This window comes from Lutra lutra, chromosome 18 (genome assembly GCF_902655055.1).
Source record: "Lutra lutra chromosome 18, mLutLut1.2, whole genome shotgun sequence".
Classification (NCBI taxonomy): Eukaryota; Metazoa; Chordata; class Mammalia; order Carnivora; family Mustelidae; genus Lutra; species Lutra lutra.
In genome coordinates, this window is record NC_062295.1 from 36,482,976 (window position 1) to 36,506,105 (window position 23,130).

The 23,130-nt window shown below is 57.3% G+C and overlaps 1 protein-coding gene across 3 annotated transcripts in view; it reads left to right on the forward strand.

The window, feature by feature from the left end:
* TNRC18 (trinucleotide repeat containing 18) overlaps nucleotides 1-23,130 on the forward strand; it is an 85,373-nt gene that overhangs the window by 34,486 nt on the left and 27,757 nt on the right. For all 3 annotated transcript variants that reach the window (XM_047713171.1, XM_047713173.1, XM_047713172.1), the window contains 11 exons: nucleotides 63-268; nucleotides 705-851; nucleotides 1,271-1,461; nucleotides 2,801-3,230; nucleotides 4,567-5,565; nucleotides 10,916-11,091; nucleotides 11,623-11,759; nucleotides 11,985-12,113; nucleotides 13,787-13,958; nucleotides 15,371-15,731; nucleotides 19,470-19,742. In XM_047713171.1, the coding sequence (XP_047569127.1) occupies nucleotides 63-268; nucleotides 705-851; nucleotides 1,271-1,461; nucleotides 2,801-3,230; nucleotides 4,567-5,565; nucleotides 10,916-11,091; nucleotides 11,623-11,759; nucleotides 11,985-12,113; nucleotides 13,787-13,958; nucleotides 15,371-15,731; nucleotides 19,470-19,742 (3,221 nt within the window). The remainder of the gene's footprint in view (nucleotides 1-62; nucleotides 269-704; nucleotides 852-1,270; nucleotides 1,462-2,800; nucleotides 3,231-4,566; nucleotides 5,566-10,915; nucleotides 11,092-11,622; nucleotides 11,760-11,984; nucleotides 12,114-13,786; nucleotides 13,959-15,370; nucleotides 15,732-19,469; nucleotides 19,743-23,130) is intronic.

Here is a 23,130-nt window from a genome sequence, read left to right on the forward strand (position 1 = left end):
TCCTCTCCCCCAGCCCCTCCCCAGGCCCACGGGGCTGTTGCCAATGCCTGTTTCCCTTTCAGAGAAAGTAAGGAGCTAGCTGACCTGGCCCGCTTGCACCCCACCAGCTGTGCTGCTAATGGCCTGAACCCTAACCTCATGGTGACCGGTGGCCCATCGCTGGCAGGCTCCGGGCGCTGGTCCGCCGACCCCGCAGCCCATCTGGGCACTCATCCCTGGCTGCCCCGCTCGGGTAGCACGTCCATGTGGCTCGCCGGGCACCCGTACGGTGGGTGTGGGATGCGCGAGTTCCCCTTATCTGGTGCTTGAGGATAGAGTGGGCCCCACGTGTTCTTGCCTGGAGCCCAGGGCTGGTGCTGGGGCATGACTGTGGGTGGAGGGGAGTTGCTTGTGGGACCCATGCCCAGAGCAGGCTTCTGTCTTCCTGTGGCCAGGGCCTGGGCCTCGCTTCCTCTCCCTGCACTTGAGCTCCCTCATGAGTCCGAAGAGGGCGGTCACTAAGACACCCACCTTGTGGGGGTCCCTCTGCTGAGCCCATTAGGGGCTGGTGCCCAGGGGTGGGTGGCTGTGGACATGCTTGCAGCCTGTCACCCCTCAGCTTCCTGCCTGGAGGCCCCAGGAGATGGGGGTCTGGGGAGCGGACAGCAAGGGGGTGCGCCTGTCCCCCCGGCTCCTGGCCTTGACTCGGTTCTGGGTCCTCCTAGGCTTGGGCCCACCTCCTCTGCACCAGGGCATGGCGCCTGCCTTCCCGCCTGGCCTGGGGGGCTCCCTGCCATCAGCTTACCAGTTCGTGAGGGACCCCCAGTCGGGCCAGCTGGTGGTCATTCCCAGCGACCACCTGCCTCACTTTGGTAAGTGGTGGCCTTTGGGTGGAGGGCTCATGGGTAGGAGGCAGACCAGGGCTTCGAGGATGTTCTGATTATTTTAATATTCTCCTACCCAGAACCAAAGCAGGTTTTCCTTTCTGGGGTCTGCACACTCCCCACTCCCCCCACCCCCTGGCCCTGTGCCTCCCATCCCTCGGGAGTCCGCTTGGCAGACCACTGGGTGTGGTGGGGAGCAAGGGATTGGAGACCCCCTGTTGGCATGCTCCTGCCTTAAGAGTTCTGGGACATCCCACCTGGGGTGTGGATGGAGTGCTTGGGCCTGGGCCCTGGGCTGGGGAGGTGGGTGCAGAGGGAGGCTCAGGGCCAGCCCTACCCCGCCTCCAGAGGGGGCGGCCGGGGGCGCTGGGCGGCGGATGCAGCCTCATTGTGCGTCCTGCCCCTAGCGGAGCTGATGGAGCGGGCCGCGGCGCCCCCGCTCTGGGCTGCCCTGTACCCACCAGGCCGCGGCCCCCTGCACCACGCCCAGCAGCTGCAGCTCTTCTCCCAGCAGCGCTTCCTGCGGCAGCAGGAGCTCCTGTACCTGCAGCAGCAGGCAGCCCAGGCCCTAGAACTGCAGAGGAGCGCCCAGCTTGTGGTGAGTGGGGGGGGAGGGATGGTGACGGGGTGGGGAGCCTGCCGCAGCCCCCCAGGGATGGAGAGGCAGACTGCTCCACAGGCAGGAACTCAGCAGTTAAGAGCTGTGAGGGAGAAAAGAGGGCAGAGGGCAGGGGCTGGTGGTCAGGGAGGGCCACCTGGAGGAGGAGGAAGCGTCAGCCCACAGACCCGAAGGAGTTGACCATGGACAAGCCCCTCGGGTACAGGGAACAACGTGAGCAAGGCCCAGAGGTGGATGGAGACTGGCAGGGGTAGGGTGCGGGGAGCAGCAGGGAAACTGAGGCAGGAGAGGCAGCCTGCTGGACTGGGGAAGTTTGCATTGGATGCTGTTTTCTGAGCCCAGGCTGACCTCCTCCTTGAGCCCCTCTGGCCGGGCTGCCAGCTCCATGGTCCCGGCTCCCTTCTCAGGCCGGGGCTGGCCTCTGACCACCATGTTGACTGATCGTGAGAGATGGGAGACATGAGGGGTTCCCCACGTGGTGGGGCTCCCAAAAGTCCACAGCCCTCCTGCCTCCTTGCAGGACATCTGTCCTCTGCTTGGCCTGTCCCTTTTCCTTCAGGCAGTGGCCACTCAGGGGAGTCCACCGAGGTGGCCCAGGCACCAGGCAGGGCAGCGGACAGGGCCAGGGCCCGGGGTGTGACCCTCAGCTCTGGCGTATCTGGCTCTGTGCCCTTGGGTAAATGACTTAACGTCTCCGGGCTTAGGTTTCCTCCTCTGGAAAGTACCAGGAACCCTGCGTCATCAGGATTATCAGTGAGATTTAATAATCAGGAGAGTGGCTGGTGCTGGGAGCATTTCTTCCCAGTATATTTTCTGTGACTGCCTGGCTCCTTGCCCCCCTCACCTCCCCCATGAGCACTGGCTGTCCTTCCATTGCCTCAAAGAGCATCAAATGCAGGAAGAAACCCCCCCCACCCCCCACAGGCATTTTGAGACCCAAAGGTGATAAGGCAGGAGTGTACTCAGTAGGTAGTGAGTTCCCCGTGAGGGTAGCTATTCTAATGCCATCAAAGTGTGGGGAGTGGGGTGTCTCCTTTATCATCAGGAGCCTCATGCCTCTGCCCTGCCCTCCTTGTCCTGACTGCAGGTTCCCAGCAGGGCCAGGCTGGAGGCCCCGCCCTTCCCCGCACCAGCCCTGTCTGGGGTTCCACAAGGAACGCTGTGCTTGTTACACGCGAGTCAGGATGGAATGTCCATAGCAGGCCGGGAGGGTGGGCAGCCTGCACCCTGGACCCCGCTTGAGGGGCCCCCGGGGATGGGGGAGGTGCTGGGTGATGGCTCCTGCTGTGCTCACCCTGCCTGCCGGTCCCCTCCCCAGCAGGAGCGGCTGAAGGCCCAGGAACATCGGGTGGAGATGGAGGAGAAGGTGAGCAAGCGGAGCCTGGAGGCTGCAGGCAAGGCCGGCCTGGCTGCCCCCGGCCCTGGGCTGCTGCCTCGGAAGCCCCCCGGCCTGGCTGCTGGCCCCACGGGCACCTACGGCAAGGCCATGAGCCCGCCACCATCTCCCCGCGCTTCCCCTGTGGCTGCCCTGAAGGCCAAGGTCATCCAGAAACTGGAAGATGTGTCCAAGGCACCCACCTATGCCTACCCCGCCACGCCCAGCTCCCACCCCAGCAGCCCGCCGCCCGCCTCCCCACCGCCCACTCCTGGCATCACCCGCAAGGAGGAGGCGCCTGAGAATGTCGTGGAGAAGAAGGACTTGGAGTTGGAGAAGGAAGCCCCCAGCCCCTTCCAGGCCTTGTTCTCGGGTAGGAGTGAGGCTCAGACCCCCGGGGGCCGCATGCTGCTCGGACTGGAGTGGGCTCGGGTTCTGGCAGAGCTGAACCCCGCCGCCGGTCCATTACCCTCCATGTGTCTGGCCCTTCCTTCCTTCCTCTGTCTGCCGGGTGCCTGCCGTGTGCTGGGTCTGCTCCCAGGCTCTGGAATGAATGCATGAGCATGGGGGGCTCGGCCTTTCTCGGGCCCCACTTCGGGAGCACAGTTAAGTTCGAACCTACCTTGGGGTGCCTGGGTGGCTCCGTTTGTAAGGTGTCTGACTCTTGATCTCGGAGTCATGAGTTCAGGCCCCATGGTGGGTTCCACAGCAGGCACAGAAGCTGTGGTATAAAAAAACAAAACAAAAAAGCCCAACTGTTTCCGAAGGACTCATTCTGAGGATTAAGCAAAGCTAAGAACTGTAAGGCACACCGTGGCTGGCCCACTGGAGCTGCTGAGTGGGCACAGTGAGAACAGTAGCATGGGGATTCTCATTCTGGGGGTGCCCCCCATGCTGTGAGCACAGTGCTCTTCCCACCCCGGCCTCCGTCAGTGGGACGTGCAGCGGTGGCCTGAATGGCATGCCTCCTCCCTGGTGGCCTTTACGAGTGTGAGAGCGTGGCCGGGAGGATGTGAGTTCCAATTCAGATTCTGCCACCAGAATGCTGTGTGACCTTGGAGCAGGTGGCTGCCCCTCTCTGGGGAGATTTGATACCATGCTCCTGTCTGGCACGGAGCACGTGCCTGGGCCCCGGGAAGTGCTGTGTGCACCCATCTCCCCCTGGTCAGCCCAGGGAGCACTGTGGAGATCCGCCCACAGACCGTCCTGCTCTTGGAGAGGATGCTCCGAGGTGGGGAGGGTAGAGTGGGAAAGTCGGGGGGAGGGCAACACTGTATTACTGTTACTTCTTGAACAACCTGGATGCCCCAGCTCTGCTCTGACGGGATGGGGTGGGAATGGTGGACTGGAGATGCCCTGGGTGGGTGAGGACCGTGGGTGGTCTACTGAGTGTTTGCTTCTGGGCTAGCCTCATGCTGGGTGCTGTGGGGTTAGGGCTGGGGAGAGAAAGCAAGCCGATGATGATTTCTGCTTCTGAGACCTGAAGCCCCTCGGGGACAAGATGGTGGCTGACTTTTCTCTCTCTGGTCTGGACATGCTAATGTCCACAGATGCTGCCAGGAAGAGGTCACAGCTCCGTAGGCTGGCCAGGACAGGAAGGTGGCCACAGGGTCTCTGTCTTGGCTGGTGGGTGGATGTGCATGAGGACATGGGGGATGTCAGACGTGACAGGTTGGGGGGCCGCTGCTGACTCTCCATGTCCTTGGCAGATATCCCACCCAGGTACCCGTTTCAAACCCTGCCGCCACACTACGGGAGGCCCTACCCATTCCTGCTGCAGCCCACAGCGGCCTCTGACGCCGACGGCCGGGCCCCCGATGTGCCGCTCCCAGCCGATGGGCCCGAGCGCCTGGCGCTGTCTCCTGAAGACAAGCCTATCCGCTTGTCCCCCTCCAAGATCCCAGAGCCTTTGCGCGAGGGCCCCGACGAAGAGCCGCTGGTAGAACGGGAGGTGAAGGCCGAGGTGGAGGACATGGACGATGGCCCTGCAGAGGTGCCCTCCTTGGAGTCTCCCCTGACATTGGCCCCTGAGGAAGCCCTGGCAGCCCCAAGCCCCGTGGCTGGCTGTGGAGGCGGTCTGCTGGAGGCCCAGGCGCTGAGCGCCAGTGGGCAGGGGGGCATGGAGCCCCCCGGGGGCCCGGACTTCGCGGAGGGGGCCGAAGCGCGGGTCGATTCCCCAGGCCGGACAGAACCGTGCACAGCCGCCCCGGACCTGGGGGTGCGACTGACGCCAGAGACACTGGTCGAGGCCAAGGAGGAGCCCGTGGAGGTGCCCGTCGATATGCCCATGGCCGTGTCCATGGCAGAGGCGGTGCCTGAGGAGGGCCTAGCACAGGCGGCCCCGAGCGAGCCCCGGCCCAGCCTGGAGTTGGCAGATGGTGACGTGCCCGCCGGGGAGGGGGAGTGCCTGAGTCTGGAGGCCAGGGAGGCCGCACCTGTGCCCAGCGGCTCCTGCTTCCTGGAGGAGGAAGGCTCTGACCAGTTTCTGCCCGGCCTGGAGGACCCACTGGCTGGTATGAACGCTCTGGCGGCGGCTGCGGAACTGCCCCAGGCCAGGCCTCTGCCCTCCCCGGGCCCCGGCACCCAGGCCCTGGAGAAGCTGGAGGCGGCACAGAGCCTGGTCCTGGAGCAGAGTTTCTTGCACGGGATCACCCTGCTGAGCGAGATCGCCGAGCTGGAGCTGGAGAAGAGGAGCCAGGAGGTGGGAGGTGAGCCACAAGGGGTGCTTGGTTTCTGGGGCTTTTTTTTTTTTTTTTTTTTTTTTTTTTTACATTTTTACTTTTGTAAGAATTTAAAGATTTTGAAAATCCTCAGGAGATGGCTTATTTGTGTCCGTTTTTATTTTTTTAAGTGGGGGCAAAATCCACATAATGAAATTGACCATTTCAGTTGGTTACAGGTCAGTAGTGTTCCGAGCGCCTTCATGTTACCGTGCAGCCGGGTCTACGGGTTTTTTAGTGATGACGTTTCTCCTTGTTCCGTCAGTGCTGGATTTTGTACTGGCACCATTCTTGGTGTTGCAGGGGACAGGAACTCTCCTTTGAACTTAGAAAACGGTGGGGGAAATTGATTGGCTCTTGGAACCTAAGTATATAGTGGTAATTAGTAAGTTTCAGGTATGGCTGGATCTAGGCGTTTCAAGTCATCAGGAGTTTCTTTCCCTATATACCCTTTCCCATCTCTCTCTCCAGCTGCTCCATTTTCCTCTCTGTTGGCCTCATTCACAGCAGGCCCACTGCCCCCATGGGGGTCACCAGCACTTCCTTGCAGGCCTACAGGCCTACGCGATTCAGCAGACTCTAAAAAGAGGCCACCGCTTTCTTGGGTACCTCTGGCAAATGTACTTTGATTCATTCTCATTGGCTCCCTGGGGTTCATGCTCTTTGCAGAAGCAAACTGTGGCCGGGGAGATGGGAAGGAACAGGCTGATTGTTCACTGCCCCTCACGGGGCTCTCCCTTCTGGAGGGCAGGGGAGGGAGCCCTCAGAAGGAAACAGGTACTATCAGCAGAAGGGCAGTGAATTCTGGGCCAGGCACAAACCCACTGGTGTTCAACACAGAAACTCAGGGCGTTCCAAGAAATGTGTGCAGAAGGAGCTGTGGGCCAGGCGAGCCTCACCACCCCACGCTGGGCCCAGAACTGGCATGAAGGAGGGAAGGGCCCAGGCGACAGCTGTCAGGGTGGTAATGTGTTGCTAGTGTTTTGGTGCATTTTTTCTAGAACTTTTTCTGTACACACACCACTTCTAAAATTAAGATCATTTTGTAAACAATGTTCTGTGAGCCGCCCTTTTCACTTAGCATATCTCTATGAAATATTTTTCAGAGCTGTGTGTCTTGAAACATTTTTTTGGGAACAGTCAAGTTTTCTAGCTCGTGGAGGGCCTAGCCTTCAGTAACCTAGTCCTAGATGGTACTGCCCTTTGTTTTGTTTTCTTTTGCTGTTGTAAGTAATATGATGATTATGCCTGAAGAAAAATCCTTGGTCGTCCCCCTGATTTTCCTGGGGGGTCTGTTCCCAGGGGTGGAATTGCTAGGTCAGAACCAAGGCCACATTTTTTTTTTTTTAAAGATTTTATTTATTTATTTGACAGAGAGAGATCACAAGTAGACGGAAAGGCAGGCAGAGAGAGAGAGGGAAGCAGGCTTCCTGCTGAGCAGAGAGCCCGATGCGGGACTCGATTCCAGGACCCTGAGATCATGACCTGAGCCGAAGGCAGCGGCTTAACCCACTGAGCCACCCAGGCGCCCCCAAGGCCACATTTTTCAAAGCCTGTTCATTGCCATGGTCCTGTGGCCCCCTGGAAGCCTGGACAGGTGCTGCCCACTCCCCCACAGGGGTCTGTTGGGTTCTTGTTGTCGAAAAGTTCCTGACTTCTTTTCTCTTTTTTTTTTTTTAAGATTTTTTTAAATTTATTTTTATTTTTATTTATTTTTATTTTTTTAAAAAGATTTTATTTATTTATTTATTTGACAGAGAGAGCGAGGTCACAAGTACACAGAGAGGCAGGTAGAGAGAGAGGGGGAAGCAGGCTCCCCGCTGAGCAGAGAGCCTGACGCGGGGCTCGATCTCAGGACCCTGAGATCATGACCTGAGCTGAAGGCAGAGGCTTTAACCCACTGAGCCACCCAGGTGCCCCTCTTTTCTCTTGTTTAAATAGTTTCGTACAAAAAATTATTTTTCAGAAGAAAATGAAAATCCTCTGGAGTCCTGCCAACAGGTGCTGGGTTTTCAGTGGGGGCCGCAGAGGGCCCAGCTGGGAAGGAGGGGCTGAAGATGGGTTGCCTGGTTTGGGGACTGCTGCCCACCGTTGCTCCTTTGCACGCCCCTGCCTCATTTTCTGTTTGGGAGTCCTGCTTGCCCTCATTTAACTATGTGCCGGCACGGATTTTGGACAAGGCTGTCCACGTGCAGCCCTTGGCACTGTTGGGTGGTGACAGGCAGTAATAGGTGGACACAGTGGGAAGGGGACAGGGTGGAAGCGAGAAGGCCAGGAATCCTTTTCTTGATAAAGCGACCTGAGGAAGGTCAGGGAGGAACTCTTCTGGGGGAAACATTCCAGGCTGACAGAACAGTAGGTGCAAAGGCCCTGAGGTGAGTGGTGGGTGTGGCTCTGTGTGTGATGTGTTGGAACAGGAGCCAGGAGGCTGGGAGTAGAGTGGAGTGGAAGGAGGAGAGTGGTGGCCACAAGGAGCTTGGTGGGTTGGGCAGGGGGTGGGTCCCTGGGCACTCCTGGAAGAGGGGTTGGAGTTGCAGTGATGGGATCAGACTTTAGTAGGGTCATTTTGGGGGCTGTGTGCATAACTGATGCCAAGACGGGGTGGATGCAGGGAGACCCAGGAGGATGCTCCAGGCCCTGGGGGTGGGGCGGGGCAGGTGGAGGTGAGGAGTTGGGAGGATTCTGAGCGGAAGTTAAGGTGCAGCCAGTGGGCTTTTGCCAGGCTCTGGGTGGGTATAAGAGCAAGTCCAAGGTTCCTGACCTGTGGAAGAGCACTTTCCAGGAGGTGGGGGATGGGGGACTGGGGGTGGGGGGACGACTTTGTGACCTGCAGGTGGTTTCTGCTGAGGAGGTGTGGTCCAGGGCTGGCTGGGTGGCCCTGGGCTGGATCTATGGCCCTGGGCTGGCTAGTGCACTTGGGAGGTGCCGGTGTGTAGGGGTTGTGTGTGCTGAAGGTTCTGGTAGCCCTTTTCTCTTCCCAGCAGCTGATGACAGGATACAGAGCATCAGTCCTCCACAAAAGGCCCCAGGTGGCGCTTAGAGCTGCCCCATGGCCATGGGTCACATCGTGCTGGTACCTCCACAAGGCTGGTGTGTTGGTTAGCTGGGGCTGCTGTCACAGACACCACAGACTGCGGGACTCAGATATCAGAAACGTGTTGTCCCCTTGTTGGGTGAGGGGGCAGAAGTTCTAGACCAGGAGGTGAGCAGGGCTGGGTCCTGTGGAGGCCTCTCCTGTGTTCTCGCCTGGTTGCCCCTTTGTGCCTGTGTCTAGAGTTTCCTTTCCCATAGGGACACAGTCCTCCTGGATTAGGGTTCCTCTAATAACTTGACTTTAACTTGATTTCTTCTTTAGAGGCTCTTAAAATAAGGTCACTTTCTGAGGTCCCTGGGTCAGGACTTCGGCGTGTGGATTTGGCAGGGGACACAGTTCATCCCGTAGCAGCTGGCCTAGGGTCATCCCGGCTGCCGTGGGCTGTCAGTCGTGAGAGCCCCAGCAGGACTGGTTTGGAGGGCGAAGGAAGAGACAAAGGTGCACCTTGGTCCCCTCCTCTATAACGGGGTGGCCCTCTCTTGCCTTACCCAGCAGCTAAGACTCTGATGGCTCGGAGGACCTTGTGACCCCGCACCAGCTCCCCTTGTGAGCTGATGGGGTTCACTGAGTTGCTGCCTCAGTTTCTGCAAGGATTGGAAGAGCAGAACCCGTGGCTCTTAGTCGGTGGTGACATGCCTGGTTGTCACTGCTCGGGGGAGTACTGCTGACATCTAGTGGGCGAAGGTAGGAGATGCCACTGCAGCGCCTGTAGCGCATGCCCAGGACAGCCACCCTGGGGGGCCGAGGAGGAGCTGAGCCAACTTGGATGGTGCCAAGGTCGAGAAGCCCTGAGCCATGCGAGAAAAGTCACTGATGTTGATCTTATGGAACTATATGCATCGGTAGTAAAGAATATACTTTTTTCGGGCGCCTGGGTGGCTCAGTGGGTTAAGCCGCTGCCTTCGGCTCGGGTCGTGATCTCGGGGTCCTGGGATCGAGTCCCGCGTCGGGCTCTCTGCTCGGCGGGGAGCCTGCTTCCCTCTCTCTCTCTCTCTCTGCCTGCCTCTCCGTCTACTTGTGATCTCTCTCTGTCAAATAAATAAATAAAATCTTAGGAAAAAAAAAAGAATATACTTTTTTCTTTGGTACACATGAAAAACTAGCACCTCAGGTACACTCAAAAAAACCGATCACACATTAGATCACCGAGAAAACACAAGTTTAAAAAAAAAAAAAAACAAAAAACTCCTTTAACTTTGGGAGAGACTGGAGGGGAGATGACCTCCCATGAGCCATTGCTGAGATGCTGGGTTGGTGTGCCCTTTCTGGAGGGTGGCTGGAATATTTGTCAGAGAAATGTACGTACCTCGATTATGTTACACAGATGGGAATTCTCCTAGAACACCCGTGTCCTGACTGTGTGCCTATCCACCCACTACCAAAAAAAAATTTAGAAATGACCAAAATGTCCTTTTATTAGTAGAGGGTTATTTATTTAGATTGATTAAGTCTCCGCAGTGCCAGAGAATTTTAGGCACTGTTACTGGGTCTGGCCATGTAACGTTGCTGTTACTCTGGTGTTTTTGATCTGCAGGGGTGTCAGTGTTACAAGGTTCAGGCTCATAACATGTGGTAGATGTTCGTTTTGTCGTGCTGCAAAGAGAGGTGAGGTATTTTTCCGTATGTGTGGATTGGTGCCATTTCTGTGTTTATAAAGGATGCCCACGGACATCGCTTGTGTTCGAATATGGGCACATGTTTCTGGGGCCTTCTACCAGAACGTCTGCTGTGGCACTTGCGGTGGCAGGGGCAACTCTGTTGGGGAGGGGAAGGTGTTCTTTCTTCACCCCTTTCTGCCAGGTTTGCGTTTTTTGTGTTCTCATATTACTTCTACAGTTTATAAAACTTAACTCAGGCTCCTTTTTTTCTGGAAGTGAAAAGCGTGCATATCCCTCATGGAAAATGTAAAGGGCAGATAAGCAGAAAGAGGCGCACTCTAGAAAGTACCTCTGTTGGCACTTGGCCATTCGGCGACTTTGTGTAGCAGTGGACATTTGGAACAGGGTCATGCTGTGTGCCCTGACTCTTGCTCGTTCTCATTTAGCACCATGCACCATTTCTTGCTTCTCGGAAAGGCTGCGGTGTAGTCAGCATCTTGGGGGCCACCATGTGGCCTTAGGCAAGCCCTGAGCTGGTCCTGGGCCTCATTCTCCTCCCTCTTTGGGGTCAGGCTGGCTGCTGTGTCCAGGAATCCTGCCCCCAGGCAGGCATAGAAGTATGGGCTCACCTGCCTCCCATGTGCAGGTGCGGAGCGGGGCCCAGCGGTGCGGCCCTCGCTGGAGAGCCTGCTGGCAGCCAGCAGCCACATGCTGAAGGAGGTGTTGGACAGCCCCTTCGTGGACCCACTCAAGAACCTGCGGCTTCCGCGGGAGCTGAACCCCAACAAGAAGTACAGTTGGATGCAAAAGAAGGAGGAACGGGTGAGGTGTCCCGGGCCTGTTTTTGCCTGCCTGTGGGCTCTGGGGTGGGTCCCCCAGAGATGCCATCTTGCTGGGGACATGGCTGGCTTTGGAGTTGGAAGGTCTTGATCTGAGTCCATCTTCTACCACTGACTTGCTGTGCAGTCCTGGGTGAACTCTTTTCCTTTTCTGGGTCTCAGTTTAGCCGTGGGACGATGGGCGACAGCCTGATGGGTCGGGAAGAGCAGGCCTGGCTGTGCCCCTCGCTGCCTGTGGGCCCCGGGCAAGCACTTCACGTCTCTGAACCTCCATCTATAAGTGATGTGTAACATGATGGGCCACGCTGCTTAAGCAGCTGTCCTGGGCCACACAGCCCTTGCTCAGCCCTTCGGACTTGGGTTTTGATCCCTGTTCTGCGTTCTGCCCACGGCCTTGGCTAATAAGTGGCAGAGATGGGGTTCGAGCTGGGGCCCCGTCACCATCAAGCCTCACCGCTCCTGTGGGTGGCGGGAGCTGGTGGGTGTCGGCGTCCTCACCCCGCTCTCCTTGCAGATGTATGCCATGAAGTCGTCCTTGGAAAGCATGGACGCCATGGAGCTGGACTTCCGGATGCGGCTGGCCGAGGTCCAGCGGCGGTACAAGGAGAAGCAGCGAGAGCTGGTGAAGCTGCAGAGACGCCGTGACCCCGAGTGAGTGTGCCCCCAGGTGCATCCCGCGGCCCCGGCCGGCCCGGTGACAAGGCCGCAGCAGGCGGCACCCTGCTTGGGCTCTCATAGGCGTTGGCGCTCAGTAGGTTGGCTGTGGTAGGCCATTAGAGGTGTGTGTGGACCCGAGTGACGTGTGTGTATCGTGTGTCCTCCTCCGCGCCCCCTCTACCCCCCAGGTTCACAGCCAAGCGTGTGATTCTTTTTAAGGGACAGGCGCGAGGAACCCCATAGAAGCTTGGCACGCAGAGGCCCTGGCAGGCCGAGGAAACGGACCCACGCCCTGAGCGCCCTGTCGCCCCCCCGCAAGAGAGGGAAGAGCCGCAACAGTAGCGGAAAGTAAGGCTGGCCCCTCGGTGGGTCGGGAACTGGCACAGAGCTCGGAGGGGAGGAGCACGGGCCCGCATAGGGCCTGCGTCTGGGCACCGGGGACCTCGAGTCCCTCGGACTCTGACCCGCCTGGTTGGTAGCTCTCAGGGAGCACAGTGCGCGCTGCCCGGGCCAGGAGGGTGAGCCAGGCGAGTGGCGAATGGACAGGCAGACTCATCCCCCCAGCACTGATGGCAGATGAGCCCAGGGAGAGAGGTGTCCGTGCTGTCAGCCAAGCGCTTCCCCCACCTTCCTGCCACAACTGCTTCCTCCACGGTTAGGGACGAATTCCTGCCCTTCTCCACGTACCTCCTCCCTACAGAGGGATTCGCTGAACTTACAGCCCCGCCAGGACGGGCTCTGACTTGTGCTGTCACTTGGTTCCCTGTGTGACTGACGCTGTCATTCCTGTCCTCCTGGCTTGTTGCACCTGAGCCTGTGACCCAGGGGTGCTCCTTTGTGTGTTCCTTGAGTGGCCGCAGAAGCTGCGTGTGGCACCTCTGGAGGTTTTCTTGAATGGTGGCTGGAATGAGAGCTCTTCCTCCGGGCCGGGCACGGGTAGGAGTGATGCTGCGATCTTCTGGGTGTCGGGAGTAGCATGAGCCGAATGAGGCCCATCAGAGCAGCGGGGTTGGAGTGCACCTCGGCCTGGGTTTTTGGGGCAGGGCAGACACTAGGCAGCCTGGTGCTTGGCTTGAGGAAGCAGAGGGGGCCGCAGGGTGGCTTCTGAAGGCACAGGAGAGGCAGTGGGTTGGCCGCAGGTCTTGTCAGAAGGCCTCCTCAAGGGCCCCCACGAATTGCATTTATCCTTCTTGGATGTTCCTGTTGGAGGAGAGGATGGAGACCGGAAGAAATTCCCTACAGCCGGCCAAAGGAGGGTAGGGAAGCAGTTCCTGAAGACAGCAGAGGTTGGGGTCGCCAGCAGGCAGCCCCTGCATCGGAGCACAGCCCCCCGAGATGGACACGCTTTCCTGCTTTTTCGTCCCAGCTGCATCCAGTGTTTATTGTGACCTTGGGCTGTGTGCTAGCTTTTTGGAGCCTGTTTTCCCCTGTGTAAAAAAACCAGCATGTAGAACATTGTTGTGGTTGGAGTATAAAGCCCTGGCATGGGAAAAAGCACATAGTAAGCACCAAGTAAATATTAGTTGCTCTTATGACTCATGAGGGTTTAGCTTAAAGTAGGTAAGAGAAGCCTTCAACCTGGGACCGTATTCTTGACTGCGTTAATCCCAGGGGTGCAGGAGACCAGCCGGAGACCCTTAATCCCCCTCCCGTTCTGGGAGTTCTTTGACATTTCTGATCCTTGTTCTTGGCACGTTTTGATAAGGGGTGTGTGTGTGTGTGTGTGTGTGTGTGTGTGTGTATGTATGAAGAAGCACAAGCGAGAAAGAGGCCAGCAGAGGATATTGCCATGGAGAAGTGTTTCTTCTTTCCTGTTAAACTCTCATTCTGCCCCATTCACAAATAGAATCCCAGCACCATAGCTTTGCAGGATCTGTTTCCCCAGATTCGTCACTCTGCCATCACTGTCTGTGCTTCGACATCCGGAGCCCAGCCTTCAGGGCCGTGAGGGCGGACCCCCCCCCCCACCCCTTGAGTCTTTCCTGGCCAGGGTGTTGACCAGCTGTGCATCTGGGTTTCAGGCTGAGCAGCAAGCCTCTGCTGACGTCGGAGGAGTACGAGCTTGGAGCAGGCATGAGGAAGAGGCACAAGGGACCTGAGGAGGAACATGATGGCCTTGTTGCCACGGGGAAAGCGAGGGGCAGGAGCCAGCCTTGGGATGAGCACGAATCCTCATCAGACTTCATGAGTCAGGTCAGTAAGCTGCCATCCTAGGGTAGAAGGTCTGGAAGGTGTGCCAGAGTTCACACTCCCTCTACAGGTCTGTTGATCATCCTAGTCCTGCACAGAAACTGTAGAAATAATTGCTTTAGTGCCGGAGGGACTGTCCTCCAGTCTTACTGGGCTTGGGGGTGGGGTGGGGCATGGATCAAGGCCCAGAGGAAGTCAGAAACTTAGAAGTAGCACAGTCTCAGGTAGAGCTGGGACTGAGAGCCACGCCCCCTGTGTGTGCTCCATGACCCTTTGCTGAAGCCAAAAGAGAGGCTGCAAGTTCTTAACCAAATAATGCAATTACTGTTGTTTAACAGTGTAATTGTCTAATGAGCAGCTTCACCGTTCCGTAGTTCTGAGAAACAAGGGCTTGATGCCATTGTAATTTCCTTGTGAATTCTCCGGGGGTAATGGAGTGAGAGCCAACTCCTTGACTTTTCTTATTTCTGCAGAGCATTGAAATCGTCCACTTAAGGCCCGTGTCTCTAAATACTAATGTACCTTGTCATCCCTCCTCATAAAGCTCCACAGAAGGGAAGTCTTTCCGTTGATTTGGCCATCAGAGGGAAATACATAAGGGAGACTGGATCCAGGAGGAGTTGACAGAGCCAGTCTGTATGTTAGGATCCTTTATTTGCAAATTGTGAGGGATGCTTCTTGGCTGTTCAAATGACCCTATCCCTCCTTTCTTGCCCGTATGATATGTTACCTGATTAAAGAAAATACAGCTAAAATGTTCAAACAAGGGGCATTAATGGCTTTGAAATTGCACATTTCTTTTTGATAGCAAACGACTAAAGCAGACAGGGCAACCAGGAATTTAATCTGAGATCTCGAATCGCTGTTTACTGCTTTGGGCATCCGAGGCACACCCAAGGCATTCTCTTGGCAGCTCTCACCCAGTCACTTGGATGGGCCAGTTTAGGATGTGCTGCAGTCTTCCTGGGCTGCTTCAGGTGGTCCAGTTAAATGGATCAACCATGCTAGGATTTGAGGTTTCTATTTTGGTTGCATGCCTCCCCCTCCCTCGCCTCCTGGCGCATCAGCAGGGACGCTTGCTTGAAGGGCTTCCCTAGGAGGCATGAGAACGTCGGGGAGAGCCAGTGGCAGTGCCACCATTAGCAATCGCTGCACCCATAGTAACAGCACTGTGATGAGAGCTTCACGGGCCTCATCTCCGTTCACCTTCATGACAACCCCAAGAGGCCTGCCTGTAATTCTCATTTTCCGGATCGGGGAGAAGAGAGGCTCAGAGGGGTTGAGCAACTTGCTGGAAGCCATGGAGGCAGGGAGAAGGGACTGGAGCCCCGCTCCGTCAGAGCCCGTGCGCTGAAGCCCGCTCTCGTCTTTTCGCCAAACGTCTTAACGCGTGACTTCCCGACTTCCCTCTACAGCTGAAGATTAAAAAGAAAAAGATGGCCAGTGACCAGGAGCAGCTGGCCAGCAAGCTGGACAAGGCCCTGTCGCTCACGAAGCAGGACAAGCTCAAGTCGCCCTTCAAGTTCTCAGACAGCTCTGGGGGCAAGTCCAAAGCGAGCGGGGGCTGCGGCAGGTACTTGACGCCCTACGACAGCCTGCTGGGCAAGGACAGGAAGGCGCTGGCCAAAGGCCTCAGTCTGTCCCTCAAAGCCTCCAGAGAAGGTAAACACAAAAGGGCCGCCAAAGCCAGGAAGATGGAGGTGGGCTTCAAGGCCAGAGGCCAGCCCAAGTCGGCCCACTCCCCGTTCGCCTCGGAAGTGAGCAGCTACTCCTACAGTAAGTAGCGGACGCCGCGCCACCTCGGGCCGCTTCCTCTCTCTCCTCAGTCTCCTCTGTCTCTCTCATGGGCGCTCGAAGGTCTCTTCTGCTTCCAGGCCGGAAGTGTGGTGGGGTGCTGGGCGTGGGGGGGGGAGGCGGAGGGTACGGAAAGCGGAAGTGCCTGTGATTGGTGGGTGGGAGGGGAAGTCCGCCAGCTTGTGGCGGTCCTTCGCGCCTTTGCGGGAGAACAGTCCGTGCGGAGGCCTTTGCGCCATAGAGTCAGCGGCTACTCAGCCTAGAGCGGCCGTTTGCGACGACCAACCGTAGAGCAGAGCCTGCCTCCTCTGCCCGCAGGCGGCTCTCAGTCTCCTGGCCCGGTGTTCGGAGGAACCGCGTCTGTTCGCAGAGCGCACGCCGTGCCGGGCGGTGCTGGGCTGCATACTGAGGCCTCTGCGGGCCGTGTTGGCGTCTGTGTTTCCCACAGCACTCCAGGTGGCTGCCCTACGTTGTGCCCGGGGCGGGAGCGTCGAACCGGGAAGCGCACCTGCTGCTGGACTGAGCGGGCTGCTCGTCCTCTCACTGGCCGGGGCCTGCTGCATGGGAGCTCCATCCCTGGGCTCTCGGGAATGCGGCTTTCCTGAGCCGCGGTCCCCAGACTTGGGCCTGGGCCCTCCTCTAGTGGCGTGTAGTAGGTGCTCCTGGGTGTGCTTGCACGCCTGCGTAATGGTTGGCCTTTCACGGTCTTCGGTGGTGCATAGTAGGTGCGCCTGGGTGTGCGTGCACGCGGGCAGATGGCTGGCCCTTCACAGCCTTCAGTGGCACGTAGTAGGTGCTCTGTGTGTGTGTGCGCGTGCCCGCGCCCAGGCAGATGGCTGGCCCTTCATGGCCTTAGGTGGCGCGTAGTAGGTGCGCCTGGGTGTGTGTGTACGTGTGTGTCCGGGCAGATGGCTGGCCCTTCATGACCTTTGGTGGCATGTAGTAGGTGCTTCTGGGTGTGTGTGTGTGCGTGTGTGCCTGGGCAGAAGGCTGGCCCTTCACGGCCTTCAGTGGTGTGTAGTAGGTGCTTCTGGGTGTGTGTGTGTGTGTGTGTGTGTGTGTGCGCGCGCGCGCGCGCAAAGGCAGATGGCTGGCCCTTCACAGCCTTTGGTGGCACGTAATAGGTGCTCCCGGGTCTGTGTGCAGTCTCTGGTGGCTCTGGGATGCTGTATGGCAGATAGTAGGTGCTGTGTGTGCAGATGGCTGGTCTTCCATGGGCCTATGGTGGTGGGTAGTAGGTGCTCCTTGGTGTGTGTGTGAGTGGAGCCCCAAATGCCCAGAACCCAGGCGCACAAGCCAGTGGCTGCTACAGAAAGGCCTGGAGGGGCTTTGCTTGTACCTCCCAGCAGTCCTCAGCAGGGTCTGTTGCAGGAGTCCCCATGCCCTGACTCAGGTGGAGGGCTTTTTTGTTTGGACTGCCTGGGTGTGGGTATCTGGGCTTTTTGATTGGCTGTGCTTGGTTTATAGGAAGAGTGGTTGAATGTCAAGTGCAGGAAGGTAGACACCTGTAATGCTATTAAAGTTTGTTTTCTTGAGGAAAGGAAATAAAGTGTTTATGGACTTGGAGTTAAATTATTGTTGCCCTCACAGGGCTGTTGTGAGCTCTAGTGAGTTCATGTTGGTAAAAGCTGGCTGTGGCATAAGTTTAAGCTGCTGCTGTTGTTGGTGTCTTTTTTTGTTTTTTGTTATTTTTTTTCTCTTAACATTTGTAGTTTGGTTCCTCAGGACTAATGGGTCTCTAGCGCTGACGCAGAGACAAATATGTGAGGTAAACAGCTCCTTTGTGCCTTATGTGTTGAGGACATGTTTGATTGCCATTGCTTTTGTGGCCCTCAACTTTGGTATGATATGACCAGGTCCATGGCTACCGAGCTCATCTCAGAACTCATAGCCCCAGAGAAGGAAAGAAGGACTCTCTGATATTTCCATCTCTGGGTTTTAGAATGTTGGAGGGAATGGGGAGTTGCTCTCTTGACTACAAGAAGCATCCTGTCTTTGTACATCTGGAGGCCAGAGATGAGCTCAGTTCCTGAGGTCTTTGGCGTGCTCTGAGCCAGTGAGTCCCCTGTGTGCAAATGTTTGCACGCACAAAGCCATATTCGGATTGCTTGTCTGTTACACTGGGCGTCGAAGATTCCACTGTCCAGGTGAGGGAAGGGACTTAAAGTTGCAGCAGAGCGATCAGATCTGTGTCCAACTAAATGCTAGCTGTAGTAGGTAGCTGGCTCTGAAGAGAGTTCCTCGTTTGTTTGTTTAAGTAAGCTGCATGCCCAGTGCAGAGCCCAAGCTGGGGCTCGATCTCATGACCCTGAGATCAAGACCAGAGCTGAGATCAAGAGTCGGTTGCTTAACCAACTAAGCCACTCAGGCATCCCTCGTTTGTATTTTTCACGTAGGCTTTTCTGTAGGTAGATGAGAGAACGCAGTCAGAAAGAAGCCAAGAGTGTTTTCTAGCACAAAGATGGGTGGCAGGACACAGGAAGAGAGAAAACTGCTTTGTTTTTCAACTTTGGGTTGTTGGGGTTGGGGGACATGCCTGGTGGGAAGCCAGCTCGGTCGTCATCACCCACGGTGTTTCCAGCCTGGGATGTGGGCTTGGAAAGGATGGACAGGCCTGATGGGGCTTGTCTGTGTTACTCCCTGCCTAGAGCTTTGAGGCCATCCTGGAGTTGGGGTCTTGGTTGGAGTGGAAAGCATAGGTAGGTACAGGCGGAGGCAGCCAGAGGACGGACACTGCCTCTGCCTCTGCCACACTCCCGCACCTGACACGTGCACGTGCCCGTGTAGTTTCTTGTGGGCCTGGAGATGGCAGGTGCTGCCAGAGCTTAGCTCTGTTCGTTAACTGTTCCTCGTGTTCAGAGTGGATTTTATCAGATCATGGGATTACAGTCTTTGGCTGTGGAGCCGTTTTTTCCAATGAAACCTTGCTGGACAGCCCAGCCCCATTTATAAAACGGATCAAAATGGCGTGAGGACGTTTGGGTTGGGGTTGGAAGGGGCCAGAGCTGTGCCCGCTTGATGGTCCGCCTTCCCTAAAGCTAGGTAATCCTTTCCCAGGAACGCTTAGGAACCCTGGCCTTCCCGCCCTGTGCAGGAAGGCCGGAGACTTGGGGGAAGCCAGCAGCTGTGTGCTGGTAATGACGCCCTTTGATAGGAAGCCTTGAGTTGGAACATCACTTGCCAGTTTCCTTGGTGTGACTGTGTTCGATGGCCATTGCGATGCTGCTGGGCGGGGAGTTGGGGCGAGGATGTGTGTGGTTGCTCCCCAGTCTACCTGCACCGCCCAGCACGCCACCGCAAACTGCTCTTCTGGGGTAGAAGAGCTTTACCCGAGCCCTTCTTTTCTTGCGTCTTGTCTCTCCCTAAAAGGAGCCGTGGGCTGGGTTCATGGCCCTGGCTCAGGCCTTCCTGAGAGTAGGGCTCTTGCCTCCCCCGGGGCCCGAAAAGGCTGTTGGCAGAGGTGGCTGCGTGGCGGGTCTGGAAAGGACGAGCTCTGTGAGGCCTGTGGCCCGGGGGCCTCCCAGGCGAGAGTGGAGAGTTCTAGGCCAGGGAGAAGAGGTCTAGGCGGTGGGACATGGCCTGTTGCACGGCCGGTAGGCACTCGGACCTGGCACTCGCCAGGGCGTTCTCAGAGCCACCGAGAGTGACGAGGGACACCAGCCCCTCCATCCCCTCCCAGCGCTCCATGACTTACTTTATTAAAAACTACTTTGACTGCAGATACGGACTCAGAGGAAGACGAAGAATTCCTGAAGGACGAGTGGTCTGCCCAAGGCCCGTCCAGCTCCAAACTGACGTCTTCCATCCTGTGTGGCATGGTGGCAAAGAACAAGCCCCCCGGAGGCCCCAAGCTGACCAAGAGGGGCCTGGCGGCCGCCCGGACTCTGAAACCCAAGCCGGCCGCTGGCAGGAAGCAGCCCTTTTGTTTGCTGCTTCAAGAGGTCGAGGCCCGTTCCTCCTTCAGCGATTCCTCGGAGGACTCGTTTGACCAAGGTTACTAGCTCCAAACACAAAGTACCTTCCATGTTTTCTAGCGAGAGAGTGAGTGAGAGAGAGCGCGAGAGAGCGAGCGCGAGCGAGCGAGCGCGCAGGAGATGGCGGGAGATGGCGGGCAGAGGTGGCCCACCTGGGACGCCTCGGGAAGGGCGGCCATCTTGGTTCTTGGCAGCGTAGCCTGCTGTATCCGCCCGAGTCCTTCTATTTTTGTTCTTATTTGTACCTGTATCGTTGCGATAACGCCACGGCCTGGCTCTTTTTGAGCCTTTATACGGACTGTTTTTAGTCTCCCCTCCTCCGCGCTCCCCCTCTGCCCCCCTCCTCGCCTCCTCTGCCCCCCTAGACCGTAGGCCTGGGTCGGGTTCTCTTGGAGGCCTCCCGGAGGGACATTTTGTAAATGGAATTCTGTCGTGTGGGCGTGTGACTTGATGTTTGTACCACGATTTTTGGTAATACCAAGCTTTATTAAACATACCGAGTTCATTTTTAACTAAACCCGTGTGCCTTGTCTCTCTTGCTGTGTCCTTACTAGACCATTAGGTTGCCGCTCCCCTCATTCGTTCCTCCTTCCCCTCCCCCTGCCTCCCCCACCCCTACCTCCTCCAAGGGCTAGAGCTGGAAGAGGCGGTCTGCCACTCTTCTCTGTTACTCAAATATCCCTGGTAGCTGTTGGCATGCGTTCATTTCTCAGGCTTAAAGTCCGCTGTGCTCACCTCCAGCTTCATCTTTTGTTTTGTTTTGTTTTTAAGCTGCCTGTTTGTTTTTTTATTTTCTTAAAGCTCTATTTCTATGTAACAGCGGTTTAAAAATATAAACACTTGTTTTCTAACACGTATTTCTGTTTTAAAGGGCGTGTAGGCAGTGCAGGGTCAAGACCATTTGCCGCCCCGAGTTTTGTTGTGAGATTTGAAAGCGTGGGCTTCATTGCCACGTTGAGCGGCGGGGGGGGCCCGGGCTTCGGAGAGAGCACTGGCCTCTGAGCCCACAGGCCTCTGAGCCCACAGGCCTGGTCAGCTGGCAGCCCCCTCTCCCCCGATCTGCCTCACCTGTGGGGAGAGGGTGGGGTTCTGTGATCCCTGCGGACATCCTGGTTCTGACCTCCTTGGGTTAGAAGCGTCCCAGGGACAAGTAGGGGGAGCCAGGGGATCCTTAAGTATTTCCTCACCCTGGTTTAGGGATTTGCTTCTGGGTGGAGCCCCTTCAGGGATTCCCAGAGTCTAGACCCCGTGCCCCCTGGGGTGGGGCCCAGGCATGCAGAGGTCCACCTGGATGGGAACTGGCTCAGGCCCTGGGACCAGAGGCTACCCTGACTCCAGCCGGGCTCCCGTTCCTGGTCTGCTGTCTCCCTGCCCGCACCTTCCATCCTGACTTGCCCAGGTCCATTTTGGGTGACCAGGACATGGCACAGCAGGGAGCCAGGTGCCCTTGGGACCCATGTTCTCTTGGGCTCCTGCCACGGCTGAGTGAATGGAGTTTGAGCTCAGGAAGTGGGGAATTCACTAACTTACCAGTCAGCCTCCTTTGCCCCTAGTCCTGGCCTCTGGACCAGTCTGGCTGGTTCACCATTCTCTTTCCTCTCTCCCTGACCCGCTCCTCTCCCCTCTTGGCTCCTCCCCTTTAAAGCCAGAGTTCCAGCTTCTGTGAGTTGAAGCTGTCCTGCCCCAGCCCTGACCCCATAGAGAGGCAGCCCCTTCAGATGTCTTGGCACAGGGCCATTTGCCCAGAGTGGGCAGAGGGAGCCAGGGGCCCCTCAGAGCAGGCCAGACGTGGCAGTGGAGAGAGCCCAGATAGGGGGAGGCGAGGGGCCCTGTTTCATGCGTGCACACACACACACACACACACACACACTCTCTCTCTCTCTCTCTCTCTCTCAACGCTGGTCAGGTCTTGACAGGGATATTTGGGTAATAGGGTCTTCCTGACATCCGGTACTAAAACACCTGACTGCTTGGCTTTCTAGTGTCTGCTCTCTCCCCCCAGCAGCTTGACCATACCCTCACCCTTGATCCCTGCCCATGATGCTTTGAATGTCTGTTTTGGTCTCTTGCATTTGCTCTCACGCTGCACTCTGGACGCAAAGCGAAGGCTGGGAGTAGGGCAGACGGCGCAGCGGGTCACTGAGCTTGGGTCCGAGCCTGGCTCGTTGCTCCGTAGGTAGGCAAAACCCTTTTCTTTGTGTCCCCCTGCACCTCCCCTCCTCGGGGTTTGCCCCCATCGGCTATGGCAGCAGCGGATTGCTTTGGCATTTATCGATCGGGTTTTAGAAAACCAAACCAAACCAAGTTACACCAGACAACCCCACATACCGAGCCAAGAGTTTTTTGGTTTTGGTTTTTGTAAGAAAAAGTTTTTCTCTATTACCTTGGGCTTCTTTGTTGGGACTTTTCCTCCCTCTGCCCTTGGTAGGCTCTCTTGCCTCAGGTGTGGACAGCTCCAGAAAGGCTTCCTTGGTCCTGAGACACCCCCCCCCTGCCACTGCTGCTCCCCCTGCCCCGAATACCCCAGCCTGAGCAGACCAGCCACCAAGGGAGGCAGCCAGTGGGGGCTTTTCAGGCTCATAGCAGCCGGAGGCGGGGAGGGTCTCCAGAGACCAATCTTGCTTTGTGGGAAGCGAACCCTGGTTTTGGGTTTTTCCTTCCAAGTACTTTTTCCACGTCGAGGTGCGGGGATTGGGCTGCTGCTGGCTGACTGGTATCTGATAGAGCTATTCCAGGCATCCAGAAACCCAGAGCCAGCCCTCCCCCACTGTACATTGCTGGTGGGGAATCTTTCTGGATGGGGGAGAGTTATGGAGTCTCCACACCTGAGCAGCCAGGGAAGGTGTTCTCTAGAAGGGAAAACTGGCCACACATCTGACCCCCACCCCAGCCAGCCACCGCCCCCCCCCGCCCGCCACCCTGCTCAAATTGGCCGACCCCAGGGAGGCCTGATGTGGGGGACCCAGGCGCTGCCTTAAGTCTGCCTACACTTAGCCTGCTTTGCCGCTGTGGCCCACTGGGGCGGAGACAACCATGTGATGTCCGCAATGTGGATGGATCGCAAGTGTGCACTGCCTGCCTGCCGCCTGCCTGCCCCGCTGGCCTCCATCCTGCTTCATCCATTGCTCTGGGAGCCGGGCCTCCCCCACTTCCTCTCCCTCCTCCCTCTCCTCCCCATCCTCCTCTTCCTCTTAACAACCCTCTGTCTCTTCCTCCTTCCTTTCTCAACGCCCTTCAGGGATTCCTGAAGCTCATGTCCACCTCCCTCACCCCAGAGACCCAGGCTCCCTCGGAAAGTTGGGTAGGCAGACCCCCTGCTGCCCTTGGTGTACCCGGGGCCACCACTTGGGGCTGCTGGGTTGCACCCAAGCAAGCAGAGGTGGCTCGGGGTGTGGCAGGAGAACATG